Source organism: Fistularia commersonii, chromosome 7, assembly GCF_037954325.1.
Source record: "Fistularia commersonii isolate RoL2024-O1a breed Wild chromosome 7, RoL_Fcom_v1.0, whole genome shotgun sequence".
Lineage (NCBI taxonomy): Eukaryota > Metazoa > Chordata > Actinopteri > Syngnathiformes > Fistulariidae > Fistularia > Fistularia commersonii.
In genome coordinates, this window is record NC_141290.1 from 297,836 (window position 1) to 315,000 (window position 17,165).

The following is a 17,165-nucleotide window of genomic DNA, read 5'->3' on the forward strand; positions in this document are numbered from 1 at the left end:
CGCCAGCGCCAGCGCCCGCGCACGTCCCGCCCTCGGACCGCCCCCTCGCCTGAGGCCGGCCAATCAGCGGCCGCCGCAGGAAGGGGAGGCGGGGCCAAGGTCGGTTCTTCGGTTCTCCTGTGGCCTCCAGCCTCCGACGGGCTCTAGACCGACGGGTCTAGCTGGTTCCAGCTGGTCCCGCCCCCAGAAACCTCCTCTGGTCAATCACACACTCCTGTGTGTGTGTGTGTGTGTGTGTGTGTGTGGTGTCAGGTTCCTCTCACGTGATCCCTGTAGCTGTCAGGTGTTCAGAAGGCGTCCTCCTGGAAGACGGGTCGACCTGCATTCCCCTCGCGCCGCCGCCCGTACGCAACGCTCGCCGCGACCAGCGGGGGCGCCGTGGTTGCCTGGGTGACGGTCGCCGGGACGACCTTTGACAAGAGGAAAGTCACAGTAACTGTCGGAACAACGGCTTCTTTTAATAAAGATTGTTGGGCCCGGCTGAAGCCCCTCGGCGAGCGCACGTCTTCGCCTCGTGTCCGGTCGCTTTATTTGTATTTCCATCATTTTATCTTTGCATCATGATCAGATTCATCGGTAGCATCCTGACCGTCGCTCATCCGTTAGCATGACCGGGTTCATAGATTATTCAATCAAAACAAGGATAATAAGCTATTAGCTTATAAGCAACATATATCAACACTTTATTTATTGTGATGATAATGAATATTCTATTTAACCGTGACTTTATGAGTGTAATCCTGACCGTGGGATGATCATTGAATGATAACATGAATAAATTTTATTTTTACAAGTATTTGACATTTAACATCGAAGCTGAAACATCCACGACCTTCAGGCGCCGTGACGGTCCGAGGCGCGGCGTCCACGCCATGGCGTTGGAAAACATGAGATCACGTTCCGTCCGACCTCTCCGGGAGGTCCGACATGGAGAATCCGAACCCCGAGGCAGAAGAACGAGCCGTGGATCCGCGATGGTTCTTCAGGGGAGCAGTAACTCTGCACACGTTCCTCAGCTTTAATAGAACCTCTTAATCCAAACCTTCACCCCACCAGCCCCGACCCCAGATGTCCCCCAACATTTCTAGACGCAGAAGGTCACTTCCAGACTCCGGTAGTGGAGAGTGTTTTTGTCCTTGGAGGTCAAAGGCCAAAGGTCACTACCAGAGGCTGTTCTGCACAAAGAAACTAGAAGCAGTTCTTGGACTTCCTCCGGGTTCCTCAGCAGGAGGTCCAGCGGCCCAGCACCTCCTGCTTCAGCCCAGATGTTTGGGGATGCAGCCGTCCAGCTCCACCAGCTCGGGCCAGTTCTCGTATTTGTTTTTGACGTTGTCATTCTTAAGGTACTGGAATGGACAGATGGTATGATCAGCTTGGAGCCTTCACCTTCACCTTCACCTTCACCTTCACCTTCACCTTCACCTTCACCTTCACCTGCACCTTCACCTGCACCTTCACCTTCACCTTCACCTTCACCTGCACCTCAGCGTGATGCTGAGAAGCACCAGGGAACCAGAACAAAGGTCCGCTAGAACCAAAGCCCAAAGTCTCTGGTCCAAGAAGAAGCAGGAAGCCATTGGGTTCAGAGGAGGAGGAACTACTGAAGAACCCAGACAGAGCCTTGAGGAGCTCCGTGGCCCACCAGAGGGATGGCGTTCACACAGGAAGATGTGGTGTCCAGAGAAGGTGTAGAGTCAAGGAGGTCACCTTCTCAAAGCTGCTCTTTACGTTCACTCCTTTCCCTCCGGCAAAGACCCAGTTGTCCCTGAACTTCAGTAGGTTGATGGAGGAGCTTCCAAGCTCAGAAATCAGGGAGCGAGCTTCGTCTGTCAGCCTGAGGACGAGGAGGAAGAGCTTCATGACAAAGTTATCAGGAGGACTCCTTAGAATAGAGAATGGAGACCCCCGGAGAAGATCCAAACAACCTCTAAACTACTCCTCGACAACTTCTTGGGTACCTCTGAAGAACCTATAGAGAACCTCTGAACTACCCTGAAGAACCTCCATGGAACCTCTTAAGTACCCCTGAAGAACCCGTCGCGAACTCCTGAAGAACCCGGCGGTGTTGGAGCCTCACTTGGATGCGGGGTCGTCGTAGGACGCCATCAGAACAATGGAACAATCTGGAATGCTCTTCAGCAGCTTGATGAGAGGAGCCACATCTGCGGAGCAACAAACGCAACGCACAACTGACACACGACAAGGTGACAAAAGACACACCACGGACACACAACTGACACCGAGGTGACAGAAGACACACGGCGAACACCACCGACCTCCTCTGTACATGTCGAAGTGGTTGGAGTCCAACACGTCTCCGCTGCGTCCTGTGGGATGGACAGCTGTCAATCACACACCGAGACGGACGGACGGACGGACGGGCGGACGGCGCCTCACCGTCCACGATGACGATGTTGATCCCGTATCCGGCGTTGTTGAGGACGGAGCCCAGCACCCTGAGGAGACATCAGCAGATGTTCAGAAGCCCCTCCTCCCAGGACCTTCTGCCCGCGGGCCGGCGGAGGCTTACAGCTCGCTCTCCAGGCACATCTTGGGCGCCACCACGCTGGCGGCGCCGCTCTGGATGTGGAAGCTGAGGTGGTCGCCGGGACAGTCCGGGGCCTTCGGACACAAACCTGTCCACAGGGGGGCGTCGGATTTGAGCGCTCGTTCGTCCGTTCACGTGTGACACACACACACACACACACACACACACACACACACATGCATTCGCTCATTCATTTGTCCGTTGAGGACTCACGGGGGGGTTCGGTGGTGGGTTCCTCCATGGACTTCGAAGCGGCCAAAATGAACGACCAGCCTGCAAATGGAACGGACCCCCGTTAGAGCAATGGTTCGGTCCACGGACCCCCCGTTAGAGCAATGGTTCGGTCCGACCAAGACCCTCCTGCTCCTTCTCCTCACGGCCGACGCTCACCTGATGGGACCACCAGCTGCTGGAGGACCAACACCAGCAACAACAACACCACGCCCATCATCAGGAACTCTGACACACACACACACACACACACACACACACACGGGAATAGTTTTAGTAAAGCTCACATGAATGAGTTGCCGATATTATGCGGAAAACACACACATGCATACAAAACACACATACACACACGTGCATACAGAGCGCACATGCACACACACATGTACAGGACTCACATGTATAGCACACACACACACACACACACACACACACACACACACACACACACACTTACAGAACAGGCACACACACAAACGATGTGAACCTACTTTTCAGGCCTTTCCACCTCAACATTGTTCCTGCTGTGAAGCAAAAGCAGATAATGTTATTCATGAGCTACTCCGAAGAGTAATAGTAGTACCACTACTGGTACTACTAGTAGTAGTTGTAGTAGTACTCGCAGTATTAGTATTAGTATGGTTAGAAGAGCGTCGGCCCTCCAATCAGAAGGTTGTGGGTCGGATCCCTGGATTCCCTCAAGTGTCCTGGTGAACCCCCAGTTTCTCCAGAGGGTCTGGTTGGTGCACTGCTCTGCCACCATCGCAGTGTGTGTGTGTGTGTGTGTGTGTGTGTGTGTGTGTGTGTGTGTGTGTGTCCTCCAGTGTAAGGGGCTTTAGAACCAGAAGGTGTGGAAGTGTCATAGAAGCGGAGAGCATCTAGTCTCAGCAGTAGTAAAAGTAGTGGTAGTACTTGCAGTAGCGATGATATTCCTGGAGGATGACGTTCCAGAAGAGGATTGAGGACCCAAGGAGCCCTGATGAAGGTGAGCGACGTTCTCCGGGGTTCTTCTCCAGAGGCTCCTCGCCTTGCTGTTGCCGTGGAGACAGCAGAATAAGTCAGCCCCGGCCGGCTCTGAGAATTCGGGCGCCGCAGCGGACGAACGGGAAAAACCGGGCCGGCCGTCATTCCAACGACCGGCTGATTCACCGTCGGCTCTGGATCCCACCCAGACATCCCATAATAACCTACGGGCCGCGGCTCCTTCTCCTCCTCCTCCTCCTCAGCACAAGTCAAGCGTTACTGCCGAGGTTTCCTCCGCACCCGGACGCTGCCGAAGGCTCCGGACCTGCAGCCTCAGCAGAGAACCTGCTGCATCATCAGCTCTGAGTGATGCTCAGACCTCCAGATCCTGGTCCCAGGAGAACATCACGCCCACCTCTGCAGCGCTGCTCAGATCAGCAGAGACCAGTGACAGAAGGACACATGAAGACAGGATGGTGGACAGGAGGCTTCACCTGCGAGATGATGCACAGGTCCACCCGGTTCCTCCTCCCTTGATGGAGGCCTCTCAGCCAATCAGGTGCCGTGGAGATCAGAGTCCAGAGTGTGTGACACACACACACACACACACACACACACACACACACGCATACCTCCACTTGTCATCTGAGTCAATATTTGTTCTGATGATTTATGTATCAACATCCTCCTCTCAGATCCTGGTCCTGAACGTCCACTGTGGAGACGGACACACACTCACACACACACACACACCAAACCAGGTGTACAGCAGGGTCCAGAACCACAACCAGGCGTGTGTGTGTGTGCATGTGTGTGTGTGCATGTGTGTGTGGGGGTGGTTGTGCCCATTTCTGAGGAGGTACCTTGCTCTGGCTTGATGTTCAACTGGCTCCACCAGTCTAACTTCCACTTCCTGTTTGGTGGCGAGGGGGCGGGGCTTGTTGGTCCGGTCCGGTCAGGTCACATGACTCAGCTGAGCGCCGTGGCTGCTCCTCCACTGGTTCTCTGAGCCCCCTGCCGGCGCCTGGAGGACCTGCCCATCCAACTGCCGCCAAACCAAATATGCAAATCAAAGTGACGATCTGGCACCAGATGGCTGGAGGCCCGGCTTCCCAACAATGACCTACAGGGAACTAATGGAAACTGGGCTACTGGAGGTCAAAGAAGGAGACACAGAGGAGGAAAGGAAAGAGTCTGGGACTGAGAGGAGGGACTTTGAATATTGGGACTATGACAGGAGAAGGTAGAGAGTTGGTGGACATGATGCAGAGAAGGAAGGTGGATATACTGTGTGTCCAGGAGACCAGGTGGAAAGGTAGTAAGGCTAGAAGCTTAGGAGCAGCTTTAAGTTGTACTATTATGGTGCTGACAGGAAGAGAAATGGAGTAGGAGTTATCTTGAAGGAGGAGTTTGTTAGGAACGTCCTAGAGGTGAAAAGAATGTCAGATAGACTGATGAGTCTGAAACTGGAAATCGAAGGTGTGATGCTCAATGTTGTTAGTGGCTATGAACCACAGGTGGGATGTGAAGCTGAGGAGAAGGAGAAGTTCTGGAATGAGTTGGATGAAGTGATGCAGAATATTCCCAGAAATGAGAGAGTGGTCATTGGTGCAGACTTCAATGGACATGTCGGTGAAGGCGATAGAGGGGATGAAGAAGTGATGGGCAGATTTGGTATCCAGGATAGGAATGCAGAGGGACAGATGGTGGTAGACTTTTGAAAAAGGATGGAAATGGCTGTAGTGAACACTTTTTTCCAGAAAAAACAGGAACATAGGGTAACTTATAAGAGCGGAGGTAGGAGCACACAGGTAGACTACATCTTGTATAGACGGGGTAACCTGAAAGAGATCAGTGACTGCAAAGTAGTTGTAGGTGAGAGTGTAGCCAGACAGCATAGGATGGTGGTTTGTAGGATGACTCTGGTGACAAGGAAGATGAAGAGGACTGCAATGGAAAATCTACATACTCATGTAATGGAAAGCTTATGTAACTTATGTAATGGACAACGTACTAATCACACTCATCGCTCTTAGCCTCCAACCTCCCCCCGAAACAAACAAACAAAGAAATGTATGTATGTACAGCTATGTATGCGGTTCTGAGGTGGCTATTTGGTTGAGCGGCCACTTCTGACTTCCGACTCCTGGTACTTTAGATCTTTGGAGACTGAATTGTGGCTTTGGATAAAAGCGTCTGCCAAATGACTGGAATGTAATGTGATGTAACTGTCATGCGCCCATGACTTCCTGTGTAGGATGTTTTGCTCTTCCTGTGACCAGCTTCTGACCCAAAGAGGAAAGGCTAGTTCCTACTGTGTCTCTGTAAACACACTCACTGTCCCTGTAAACAGATGTCCAAGACAAAGCCATAAAAACACTCTTTCCCACTTACAAGAGTCTCCACTAAAGATGTAGTTTAGAGCAGGTGAACCTGCCGTAGTCGCCTGTCGTGACATGAGCATTTATGGATACGTTGATGCTTTCTTCTGTCCGGCCGATGCCAATGACTGACAGAGGACTTCCTGGATGGAAGACAAACCCGGCGGAGGATCGAGAAGAATCTCGGTCGCAGTTCATGTGGTCCGTGTTCTCCCTCTGATCAAAGTTATTACATGCTTTGCTAACCACTACAACCAATGTGATCAGGGACGGATAGAAGACCTGGTGTGTCATCTGGAAGGAACGTGGATGAGGAGACGTGATGGTGGAATGTGGAGATGCAGGAGTACATGTAGAAAAAAAAGTGGGACATTGAGGGGACTGAAGAGAGCAGACACAAGTCCAAGGATTTGGAAAAGAAGTGTGATGGTTTTTTTAAGAATAAGGGGATGTAAAGAATTGCAGTAACTAGAGAGGGATAAAGTTGATGAGCCATGCAATGAAGGTCTGGGAAAGAGGAGTGGAAACTCCAGCATTTGTGAGCAGCAGTATGGCTTCATGCCTGGAGAGAGGACTACAGATACAGCATCTGCTTTGAGAAAGCGGGTAGAGCAGTTCAGTGGTCAAAAGGAGCTTCATTGTACCTTTGTTGATCTAGAAAAAGCATACGACAGGGTGAGGAGCTCCAGTATTGTATGAGGAAGTCTGGAGGGGCTGAGAAATATGTTAGACCGGTGCAGGACATGTATGCTCGCTGTAAGACGGTGGTGAGGTGCGCTGTAGGTGTGACAGAGAAGTTCAAGGTGGAGGTGGGACTTCATCGGGGATCAGCTCGGAGCCCCTTCTTGTCTGCAGTGGTGATGGACAGGCTGACGGACGAGGTCAGACAGGGAACCGAAATTAAAATGGTTCCCTCTGCCTGGGTTTTCCTTGGGTTCACTCTAAGAGGCACTTCGGCCTGTCACCCCCGGTGACACAGACACTGAAGAGCTGGAAGAACTTTGATTCAGAAAAAAGTGATGGATTAAAAACCACTTCAGACTTTTTTATTTTTGACTGATCGCTGACCATCAACCAATCACGGCTGATCAATCACTGCTGAGTGCTGGTGTCCACCTGAAAGCTAACTTCACTGATGCAGGAACCACAGGTGTCAGAGCGCTGCTGCCCGTCCTCCACCCGCTGCAAATAAATACAAAAGAGTTCTTCTCGGCGTAGGTTCTGGTCCGGGGTCGGCTCGGCGCCGCCCGCGGGTCCAGAGGCCCGCTGAGAGCAGGGCCTGTTCTTCTGAGCTCCACCCGAGCCGGCGGGCCTCCCGGGTGGAGAGGAGGAGGAACCGGGTCACCGCGTGGTCCTGATCCTGCGGGTTCCCCGGTTCCCTGGCGGCGGTACCGTGGGCCCGGCCGCTGAGGACTCGGCGGCGGCGGCGGCGGCGCCTACAAGAGTGCGTTGAGGTGCCCCGGGTGGCCCACGGAGTTGAGCATCAGGGCCCGTTGGTCCAGCGCCGCTCGCTCCTGGTCCACCATGGCCCGGTCCCGTTCCAGTGCCGCCCGCTCGCGCTCCAGCCACAAGCGCTCGGCCTGCAGCGCGGCGCGCTCGCGCTCCAGCGCCGCCCGCTCGCCGTCCACCATCTCGCGCTCGCGCTCCAGCGCCGCCCGCTCGCGTTCCACCAGCTCCCACTCCCGCTCGGCCGCGCCCAGCGGGCCCTCGCACGCCTCCTCCGCCCGCCGGGTCTGCTCGCCGCCGCCGTCGCAGAACGCCTCCTGGGCGTAGTCGGAGGAGGAGGGCGGGGGAGGGGCGGAGCGGGCGCGGTGGCGGGGGGCGGGGGAGGGGTGGCGCTCGTCGTCGTGGGTGACGGGCGCCAGGAGGGGGGCGCCGCTCGCCAGCCGGCCCTCCATGGCCTCGTTCATCAGGTGGAACCACGGCCAGGAGGCGGCGCCGTCCGCCATGCTCTCCATCCCCACGGGGGGGTACTTCAGGTCCTTGGAGAAGACAGGAGTTAAGCTCCGCCCCCTCCGGCCCTAAGCCCCGCCCCCACAGGACGAGAGCTTCACCCAGAAGCAGTGGAGAAGCATCAGGACGGGAGGAGGCCTACCTTGTACCTCCTCTTCAGGTTGTCCCACTTCTTGGCCATCTGGTAGGTGGAGATCTTCCCCTGCAGGCCCAGCTCCTTCAGGATGGCCCTGACACACACACACACACACACACACACACACACACACACAGTCACTGAGCTGACACACACACACACACACAGTCGCCCGGCCGCAGGTCCTTTCAGAATGACGGTCCTACTTCCACGCGGCCTTGGCGGCGTTCCTCCTGCCGGTGAAGAGCGCCTCGTTGGCGGCCCTGAGGCGGATCATCCTGCGGGTGTCGTGGTCGCTCACTGGCGCCGTCACAGGGCGGAGCAGAGGCCGGTTAAGGTCACGTGACCTCCGAGACCACAGAAGAAGAAGGAGCGGCGGCTCTTACTCTTGTAGGAGAGGTCGGAGGGCGCCGAGCACTCCTCGCCGCTGGCGTCGATGTAGGTGACGGTGGCGTCGGCCTCGGCGCCGTCCCCGCCCGCCACGCTCTCCAGCTCCGCCGCGCCGCCGCGCTCCGCCAGCAGGAGGTCCCTGTCGCCCACCGGCGACGCCGCCAGGACGGCGTCCTCCTCGCCGGACCAGAGCGGCGTGACGCGGGGAGCCTTCCCCTGCAGGCGGCCCTCCAGGGCGTCGCTCATCAGCTGGAACCACGGCCAGGAGGCCGGGTTGGTCTGGGCTTCCATCCCTCGCGGGGGGAACTTCAGGTCCTGAGGGAGGCGAACGTCAACCAGCTGCTTCTACAACCTTCACATGTTCTACATCCAACACTGGTTGACAAGGAACATTGGGCGGATCTCCTGGGACACCATGGAGAACCTGGTGGTTCTCCATGGACACCACAGAGAACCTGGTGATTCTCCATGGACACCACAGAGAACCTGGCACAGACCCTGATGAACCAGAAGGTCCTCCTGGTCCACATGTGTCACCTTAAACTTGGTCTTCAGGTTGTCCCACTTCTTGGCCACCTGGTCAGGAGTGATCTTCCCCTGGAGACCCAGCTCCTTGACAATGCCCCTGCACACACACACACACACACACACAGCTTAGGAAGTGTGTGTGTACCTCCATTCAGGTTTAGCTGTGTGTGTGTGTGTGTGTGTGTGTGTGTGTGTGTGTGTGCATGAGTGTGCCAGAGAGTGAGCGAGTGAGTGATTGAGTGTGTGTGTATATGTATGTGAATGTGTGTGTGTGAGTGAGTGTGTGGTAGTGCATGCATATGTGTGTGTGTGTGTGTGTGTGTGTGTGCGCTCTTCAGTCACAACAACCATTATGTGATCAAACAACAGGAAGCTGATCAGACACTTTTCTGATACACACGCTCACGCACGCACACACACACACACACACACAGAGTGTGTGTACACCTCCATTTAGGTTTAACTGTGTTTGTGTGTATGTACCTCCATACAGGTTTAGCTATGTATGTGTGTGTGTACTTCCATTCAGGTTTAGCTGTGTGTGTGTTTGTACTTCCATTCTAGTCTAGATGTGTGTGTTTGTGTGTACACCTCCATTCAGGTTTAGCTGTGTGTGTGTGTGTGCTTCCATTCTAGTCTAGCTGTGTGTGTGTGTGTGTGTACCTCCATGCAGGTTTAGCTGTGTGTGTTTGTACTTCCATTCTAGTCTAGCTGTGTGTGTGTGTGTGTGTGTGTGTGTACCTCCATGCAGGTTTAGCTGTGTGTGTGTTTGTACTTCCATTCTAGTCTAGATGTGTGTGTTTGTGTGTACACCTCCATTCAGGTTTAGCTGTGTGTGTGTGTGTGCTTCCATTCTAGTCTAGCTGTGTGTGTGTGTGTGTGTACCTCCATGCAGGTTTAGCTGTGTGTGTTTGTACTTCCATTCTAGTCTAGATGTGTGTGTGTGTGTACACCTCCATTCTAGTCTAGCTGTGTGTGTGTGTGTGTGTGTGTGTGTGTGTGTGTGTGTGTGTGTGTGTACCTCCATGCAGGTTTGGCAGTGTTCCTCCTCCCAGTGAAGAGCCCCTCGTTAGCGGCTCTGAGCTCGATGAGCCTCCTGGTGTCGTCTTCAGTCACTGTGACAGGAGGACACGTTCATCTCCACACCAAGCTGGTGGTATGTGTGTGTATTTATGTGTGTTAGCAGGTCAGAGCCAGCAGTGTGTGTGTGTGTGTGTGTGTGTGTGTGTGTGTCGGGGTTGAGCCCGGCCCCTCACGTTTGTAGGTGAACTCCATGCGATGCAGGTCCCCGAGGCCCGAGGATCCGTTCTTGTCCTCTCCGTCCACCAGCAGGTCCATCTCCGACTCGGTCAGGAACTCCGCCATGCCGCCCCGGTTCCGGCGGGCCCGTTTCCTGGGGGGGGGCGACAGCGGCTCGCAGTCCTCGTCCTCGTCCTCCACGACGGGCGTGAGGATGGGGGCGGCGCCGGCGAAGCGGCCCTCCATGGCGTCGTTCATGCGGTAGAACCAGGGCCAGGAGCTGGGGTTGGAGTCCACGCCGCGGGCCGGGAACTTCAGCTCCTGGGGAGGAACACGCTTCTTCTGCATCTCAACACCACACAGGAGGTCCGAGCAGGGACGCCGCACGTGGACTCAAACACTTCTGGAGATGTTCTACACCAGGGGTCGGCAACCCGCGGCTCTTCCATCTTTACACTGCGGCTCCGAGCGGCTCGGGTATATATATTATAAATATTCAATTGAATATTCCTTTTTTTAACTTTTAGGTCTAAGTTGGAAGATTATTGTGATCTTGAAATATTAAATAAAATGATATTTATTAATTTTCGCCACACTTGTGGAAGCCGGTAAACCCGCCAGCCGGTAAAGTTCTGATTAGCAGATGCTGTGTGCAGAAGTTCAGGAAGTCCCAAAAACCAGGTAAAATAGATATTTATGAAGATATTTTGCTAATATTTATTTTTTATTGTTTACTGACAGTGATTTTTTCTCGATTTATTTTTAAAATTCAGGTCAAGGCTCCGCTACACGCTCTGAAAGCCCAAAGCTCAAAATGAGTTCATTACATCAATAAAATGTAATTTTCTCTGTAATACTTTGTGAATTTCAGAAGCAACACACTTGTTTATACAAAGTGTAAAGGTGATAAAAAGCATTATATACAGTGGTACCTTTATTTTAGACGTCAAAAAGTAATTGCGGCTCCCAGTGTTTTCTTTCCGAGGAAACCGGGTCCAAATGGCTCTTTGGGTGTTAAGGTTGCCGACCCCTGGTCTAGGAGGCCCCGGACCCAACGAGCTCTAATGCTCACTGAGCCTCCTGAACATCTCGCGCAGCGTCCAGAAGCTCCAACACTCGGGTCAGAAGCCGGGGGACGGGAAGGGGGTTCGCACCTTGTACCTCCTCTTCAGGTTGTCCCACTTCTTGGCGAGCTGCTCGGTGGTCAGCTTCCCCTGCAGGCCCAGCTCGTACAGGATGGACCTGCACACACCAGGAGCAGCGTCAGGACCAGGTCCTGCCGGAACCACCTTCTCACCACGACACAGCGGAGCCAACCGCCGCTGGAGCTGGGGGCGGGGTTTAACCAGGACGGTTCAGCTGTCAATCATCCAACCTGCCACCCTCTCTCTCTCTCACACACACACACATACACGCACATATACATACACACACACACACACACACACATTGGTTCTCCAGGGACCAGTGAAGATTCATGGACTCAAGGAGGAGAACATGGAGGAACCCTCTGGAGATGAGGTTCGAGCACGACAAGCAGATCAAACCATCATGGCCGATGCGGGCGCTGCCACTGAGCGTGCTCAGAGGGCGTGGGGGGCGGAGCCTCACCTCCAGGCCGGCTTGGCCGAGTGCTTCCTGCCGGTGAAGAGCGCCTCGTTGGCAGCGCGGAGCTTGATCATCCTCTCCGTCTCCGACTCCGTCACTGGAGGGAGGAGACAGAGCGGCGTGAGGGCGGCGCCTGGTCAGGTGACTCCCCTGGGGCCGCCGGGCTCCGCCTACTTTTGTAGGAGCACTCGCTCATCCTCCTCCAGCCCATGGGGACGCCCTCCGCCGGCGCCGCCTCGCCACGGATCCCGCCGAGGCCCTCGCCGCTCTCGGCCGCCACCGTGTCCTCCATCTCCGTCTTGATGAGGAACTCCAGGATGTCCGTGCTCTCCTGGTGGTGGGCGGGCTGCCCGTTGCCACGGTGACCGGCGTTGCCGGGGCTCAGGACCAGGCTGCTGTTATAGAGCCGGCCCTGCATGGCCTCGTCCATGATGTGGAACCAGGGCCACGACTCCACTCCGCCGCCGCCGCCGCCGCCTCCGCCTCCGCCGCCACCGCCATGCTCCTGGCCCTGGTAGGGCTGCTTCAGGTCCTGCAACGGCCCAGGTGTTACAGGGGGCGTGGCCTCAGGGGGCGTGGTCTCAGGGGGCGTGGCCGTCGGGGGGCGCCACCGCCTGCCTACCTTGTACTTGGTCCTCAGGTTGTCCCACTTCTTGGCGATCTGCTCGGCCGTCAGCTTCCCCTCCAGCCCCAGGCCCTTCAGGATGGTGCTGCGGGGGGAGGCGGGGGAAGCGGATCATGTGACGCGAGTCATGTGACGCGCCTGCAGGACACACGGGTTCTTCCCACCGGCTAGCTAGCTAGCTTCCACGTACCTCCAGGCGATCTTGGCCGAGTTCCTCTTCCCTGTGAAGAGCGCCTCGTTGGAGGCCCGGAACTCGATCAGCCGCTTCACGTCCTCCTCTGTCACTGCGGGGGTCAAAGGTCAGCAGGTTCACACACACACAAAGACCCACAGACAGACACACACACAGGCAGATAAACATACACAGACAAGCACACACACACACACACACACACACACACACACAGAGGCAGATAAACATGCACAGACAGACACACACACACACATACACACACGTATACAAAGAGAAAGACATACAGACCCCCCCCCCCCCCCCACACACACACACACACAGACCAAAAGACCCACAGACAGACACACACACACACATAGGCAGATAAACATACACACACACATAAACAAAGAGACATATGAACAGACACACAAACACAGAGACAGGTGAGCATACACAGACAGACAGACACATACACACAAAGACACACCACACACACACACACTTACTCTTGTAGGAGTTCTCGGAGATGTGCGGCAGCGGGTTCAAGGCGGACTCCATGGTAACCATGGAGAAGCCCCGCTAGGAGGGAGGAGGGAAGGAAGGAGGGAAGGAAGGAGGGAAGGAAGGGAGGAGGGAAGGAGGTAAAGAGGGAAGAGGGAAGAGGGAAAGGGGCGGGATGCTGCTGCTGCTCCTCAGGCCCGATGCTAGCTAGCTAGCCCCGGATCCCGTAGGCTAACCGGGGGAGAGTCGGCGGGCCGTCCGTCCATCCGCGGTCCCGGTCGGGGGTCCCCGGGGCCGCGCCGCCGCCGCCGCCGCCGCCGCGTCCCGGGAGGCTGCGCGCTCCCGTCAGCCCCCGCGGTCCCGGGGCCGGAGAGCTAGCCGGAGCGGCTAACACCGAACGAGGCGCCGCCGCGCTCCGCTCCCCGGCTTCCGCTTCCGTTCTCTCCGACGGCTCGCCGCCTCCGACGCCTCACATTGTCTCGCACCGGCGGCGCGCGCGCGGGCGGGCCCGGTGTCCGGTGTCCGGTGTTCGGTGCCGTTACCGGGGCGAGCCTGGACGGAGACTCCTCCGGGGAGCAGGCGAGGAGCGCTCGCTGCGAGCCGCCCGCACCCGCCGCCCGGGAGGGGCGGGGTTTAGCGGAGGAGCCGCCCCCGCGGGACGTCCCGGTGAGGCGGAGGAGCGCGCCGACGCCCCGGATCCGCGCCGGACGAAGCTCGACTTCCGGTTGCGGACGGACGGCTCGGTGCTTTCATATCTTTTGGGTATAAACGCGGTTCTCCGCGGCGGCGGCCCAGACCTCCAGCCGGCCGGAGGAGACCATGGCATCATGAAGGTCCAGCCTTCTGATGCTCCTCAAGACCTTCCAGCTGTCCGTGGGAACCGGAGCTCTTCTGGGGTTGGGTTGGGACCGCAGAGGTCAATAAGGTCAATAAGATAGCGAGGAAAACCAGCTCCGAGGTGGGACTGAACCTGGTCCAATGGTCCAACCATCTCCAGTGGGTGGTGGTGAGGAGGGTGAAGGACAAACCGCCAGCTGTCCTGGACCCCCAACCCTGCGCCGCCAGCCGGACAAACGTGCAGCTCCTTCGGCCGCCGGTTCATCAGACGCTCCTTTGTGCCCACGGACATCTCGCCGGGCCACGACACACCACTGAGTGGCCTCCACAATTCCATCCTTCCCCACTCGCCACCTCACCCACTCACCCACTCACATCACGTCCTCACTCCGCTGTCTCTCGTCTCCTTGTGTGTCCCGGCCAGCGCACATCCTGCCTATTTTTGTGTATTTATTTTATTCATTGCTATTTATTTCTGTCACTATTTCTATTGTTGTTTTGCTCCGGCTGTGTGTTTTTCATCCTCACTGTTCCTTGATGTCGTCCATTGTCATGACATGAGAGATGAGATGAGATGAGAACAACTTTATTTATCCCGAAGGAAATTGTTTTGCCAGAGTTTCAAGCAAAAACATAACAATAATAGATGATAGTAGGAAGGAGGGAGAATAAGAAATACAATAAAATATAAATTGTCAAGGTTAAGGCTATCAAGTGTTTTAAAGTCTTAAGTACAAAGATTTGAAGATTCCCTGCAGCTGAGGGAAGAAATCCGTGATGTTGTTGTTTTTGTCTGCCGTCTATTTCTTGATGGATTTATTTGTCTCACTATTAATATCTATTTCCTTTTTGTTGACATTATAACAGTTATGCTGCTGTGACAAAGGAACTTCACTGAGATTTATCTTGTCTTATTGTCCTCACATCAGCTCATTATTTCTCAGGAGCTTCTGAGGCTCCTCTGTAACAGGGAGGATGAACGTGGTCCTCCCATCACAAGCAGGCATCATCTCAGAAGTTCTGAGTGAGGGCCGGCCCTCCAGACAGAGCAGGAGGTCAGGTCTCCTTTTACGGAGATCCAGAGGTGAAGGACCTCCCTCTCCCTCTGGAGCTGGACTCTCAGGTGAAGGAGGTTCTGGGTTCCCGTTCACGGTCTTGGGAATCGAAGTGGACCCCGGAATAACCCTCAAGTCCAGGTCCAGTTTGTACCAAACCCTGATCTTCGGTCCAAGCCCCATGAAGCCGGAGCCCGAAGAACTCCGCCGCGGACCCGAGCTCTGTCGGAGGTCTGGTCCTTCTCAGTCTGGTCCAGATCTGAAGGGCCCTGGTGTCCCTCTGTCCTTCACGAGTGGGCTTCAGTCGGACCGCTGCTGTCTGGCGCCCCCTAGCGGCGGGGAGCCACCGCGCAGCCTCAGCTTCCCGCGGGCGCCGAGCGGCCGTCAAGAGCGCGTAGTGTCACCGCACCGGAAGCGACACGCAGCTGTTTTCAGAGTGTTTTTGGAAATACTTTCAGAAATACTTTGTGGAATCGCGTTGGGAGATAAAAAGGTGATTCGTAAAGAAATACAGAGCTTCTTAAAAACAGCAAAGAATTGATATAATCGAGTAGCTGTTTTTATCTGAAAAATAAAATGTAATAGAAAAATGATTGTTTTGCATCGAGTTATTCCGTATTTTGGTCTTTCAACACACTCAAACTCCACACTCGTGTTCGTGTTTTTACCGGGATCAGATCCGCCGTTTGCATCGGTGACGAATACGGAGCCTTTTACTTTGAAGGAATCACCGGAAGTGTGTGACTCCCTCCTACGGGAACTTGACGGCTGTCATTGACGCTGCGGGACAAACATCCCGGCGGAAGCGATGGAGCGCGTCTTCCTCTCGTCGACCCGCGCCGCCGTTACATCCACCGGATAACCGCTCGCCCGACCAGGTATCGACCGCCGCCGAGCACGTCTTCTTCCTCTCTCTCCTTGCCGCGACGTGACGACGACCCGATCAGGCTGATCACTCGAGTGATCAATTATCAGCGTCGACGGCTGCCAGTGCTGCGTGTGTGTTTAAATACGAAATATTTTTAAATCGAGAACTAGGCGGACTTAACTCAATTTGAATAAAACATCAAACGTCATTAGAGATGAAATGGACCACGTAGAAAATAGAGATATGTGTGTGTGTGTGTGTGTGTGTGTGTGTGTGTGTGTGTGTGTGTGTGTGTGTGTGTGTGTGTTGGCAGCAGCACCATGTTGGCGAGGAAGGGTCTCCTGCCGGACGGCTTCCTGCTGACCCGGTTGGCCGAGGACCAGAACCAGCCGAACCGCAGCAGGTGCAGGTCCCAGAGGGCCCGCTTCATCACCAAGACCGGCTCCTGCAATGTGGCCCACAAGAACATCAGGGAGCAGGTGGAGCCTCTCACACACACACACACACACACAGGCTTCTGTACATTGCTAACCTTGGGCTACCGATGCTAACAACAGTAGAGCTAGGACTACAACTCCCAGCCCCCGTCCCAGCGGAGGCTGACCGCTGTGCTCCTGCGTCTCAGGGTCGCTTCCTGCAGGACGTCTTCACCACCATGGTGGACCTGAAGTGGCAGCACTCCCTCCTCATCTTCACCTCGGCGTTCCTGTGCTCGTGGATGCTCTTCGCCATGGTGTGGTGGCTCCTGGCCTTCGCCCACGGAGACCTGGAGCCGCGGGACCCGTCGGGGGGTCCCGGCCCCGCCCCCTGCGTCACCGCCATCCACTCCTTCACCTCCGCCTTCCTGTTCTCCATCGAGGTGCAGGTGAGGAGGCCCGGGCGGACGGGAGGGCGGCGCCCGGCTCGGGGCTCACGGCCTCCTGTGGTCTCCAGGTGACCATCGGCTTCGGGGGCAGGATGGTGACGGAGGAGTGCCCGCTCGCCATCACCGTGCTGATCATCCAGAACATCCTGGGCCTGATCATCAACGCCGTCATGCTGGGCTGCGTCTTCATGAAGACGGCGCAGGCCAACCGCCGCGCCGAGACGCTCATCTTCTCCAGGAACGCCGTCATCGCGCCGCGCAACGG

At 55.7% G+C, this 17,165-nt stretch overlaps 3 protein-coding genes across 6 annotated transcripts in view; 1 reads left to right on the top strand and 2 right to left on the bottom strand.

Moving 5' to 3' along the window:
• Positions 1 to 659: 659 nt before the first annotated feature.
• On the bottom strand, positions 660 to 4,193 carry LOC147232260 (protein FAM3C-like). 2 transcript variants are annotated; one of them, XM_086148743.1, is made up of 11 exons: positions 3,968 to 4,193; positions 3,689 to 3,807; positions 3,268 to 3,300; positions 2,939 to 3,007; positions 2,762 to 2,821; positions 2,531 to 2,636; positions 2,398 to 2,456; positions 2,277 to 2,327; positions 2,078 to 2,162; positions 1,708 to 1,834; positions 660 to 1,346 (listed from the first exon to the last, which is right to left on the bottom strand). In XM_086148743.1, exons 3-11 carry the CDS (start codon positions 3,290 to 3,292, stop codon positions 1,257 to 1,259), a joined length of 672 nt encoding a protein of 223 aa, XP_086004869.1. In that variant the 5' UTR covers positions 3,293 to 3,300; positions 3,689 to 3,807; positions 3,968 to 4,193; the 3' UTR covers positions 660 to 1,256. The 2 variants fall into 2 exon arrangements, with proteins under 2 accessions (XP_086004869.1, XP_086004868.1); XM_086148742.1 differs by having other exon boundaries at positions 3,689 to 4,193.
• A 2,947-nt stretch (positions 4,194 to 7,140) lies between these two features.
• Positions 7,141 to 13,466, bottom strand: LOC147232261 (uncharacterized). The gene is made up of 13 exons (XM_086148977.1): positions 13,281 to 13,466; positions 12,790 to 12,883; positions 12,597 to 12,684; positions 12,149 to 12,506; positions 11,978 to 12,071; positions 11,521 to 11,608; positions 10,384 to 10,687; positions 10,149 to 10,242; positions 9,137 to 9,224; positions 8,596 to 8,914; positions 8,416 to 8,509; positions 8,216 to 8,303; positions 7,141 to 8,102 (listed from the first exon to the last, which is right to left on the bottom strand). The coding sequence occupies exons 1-13, from the start codon at positions 13,339 to 13,341 to the stop codon at positions 7,557 to 7,559; spliced, it is 2,316 nt and encodes a 771-aa protein (XP_086005103.1). The 5' UTR covers positions 13,342 to 13,466; the 3' UTR covers positions 7,141 to 7,556.
• Positions 13,467 to 15,933: 2,467 nt separating this feature from the next.
• Positions 15,934 to 17,165, top strand: part of kcnj11l (potassium inwardly rectifying channel subfamily J member 11, like) — a 2,829-nt gene continuing 1,597 nt past the window's right edge. Inside the window, exons 1-4 of one of the 3 annotated variants that reach the window (XM_086148979.1) lie at positions 15,934 to 16,045; positions 16,349 to 16,514; positions 16,661 to 16,900; positions 16,969 to 17,165. The exon at positions 16,969 to 17,165 is cut by the window's right edge and continues 73 nt beyond it. In XM_086148979.1, coding sequence (XP_086005105.1) covers positions 16,356 to 16,514; positions 16,661 to 16,900; positions 16,969 to 17,165 — 596 coding nt within the window. In that variant the 5' untranslated portion in view covers positions 15,934 to 16,045; positions 16,349 to 16,355. Of the gene's footprint in view, positions 16,046 to 16,348; positions 16,515 to 16,592; positions 16,901 to 16,968 lie in introns of those variants that run through there. The other 2 variants (XM_086148980.1, XM_086148981.1) reach the window with 2 other exon arrangements.

Coding starts and splice junctions, on each gene's coding strand:
- LOC147232260 (XM_086148743.1), bottom strand. CDS start 3,292: ATGTTGAGGTGGAAAGGCCTGAAAA. Junction 2,822..2,938: donor GCAGCTGGTGGTCCCATCAG/GTGAGCGTCGGC, acceptor TTCCATTTGCAG/GCTGGTCGTTCATTTTGGCC. Junction 2,163..2,276: donor CTTCGACATGTACAGAGGAG/GTCGGTGGTGTT, acceptor GTTGCTCCGCAG/ATGTGGCTCCTCTCATCAAG.
- LOC147232261 (XM_086148977.1), bottom strand. CDS start 13,341: ATGGTTACCATGGAGTCCGCCTTGAACCCGCTGCCGCACATCTCCGAG. Junction 12,685..12,789: donor TCGGCCAAGATCGCCTGGAG/GTACGTGGAAGC, acceptor CTCCCCCCGCAG/CACCATCCTGAAGGGCCTGG. Junction 8,103..8,215: donor ACCTGAAGAGGAGGTACAAG/GTAGGCCTCCTC, acceptor GTCTTCTCCAAG/GACCTGAAGTACCCCCCCGT.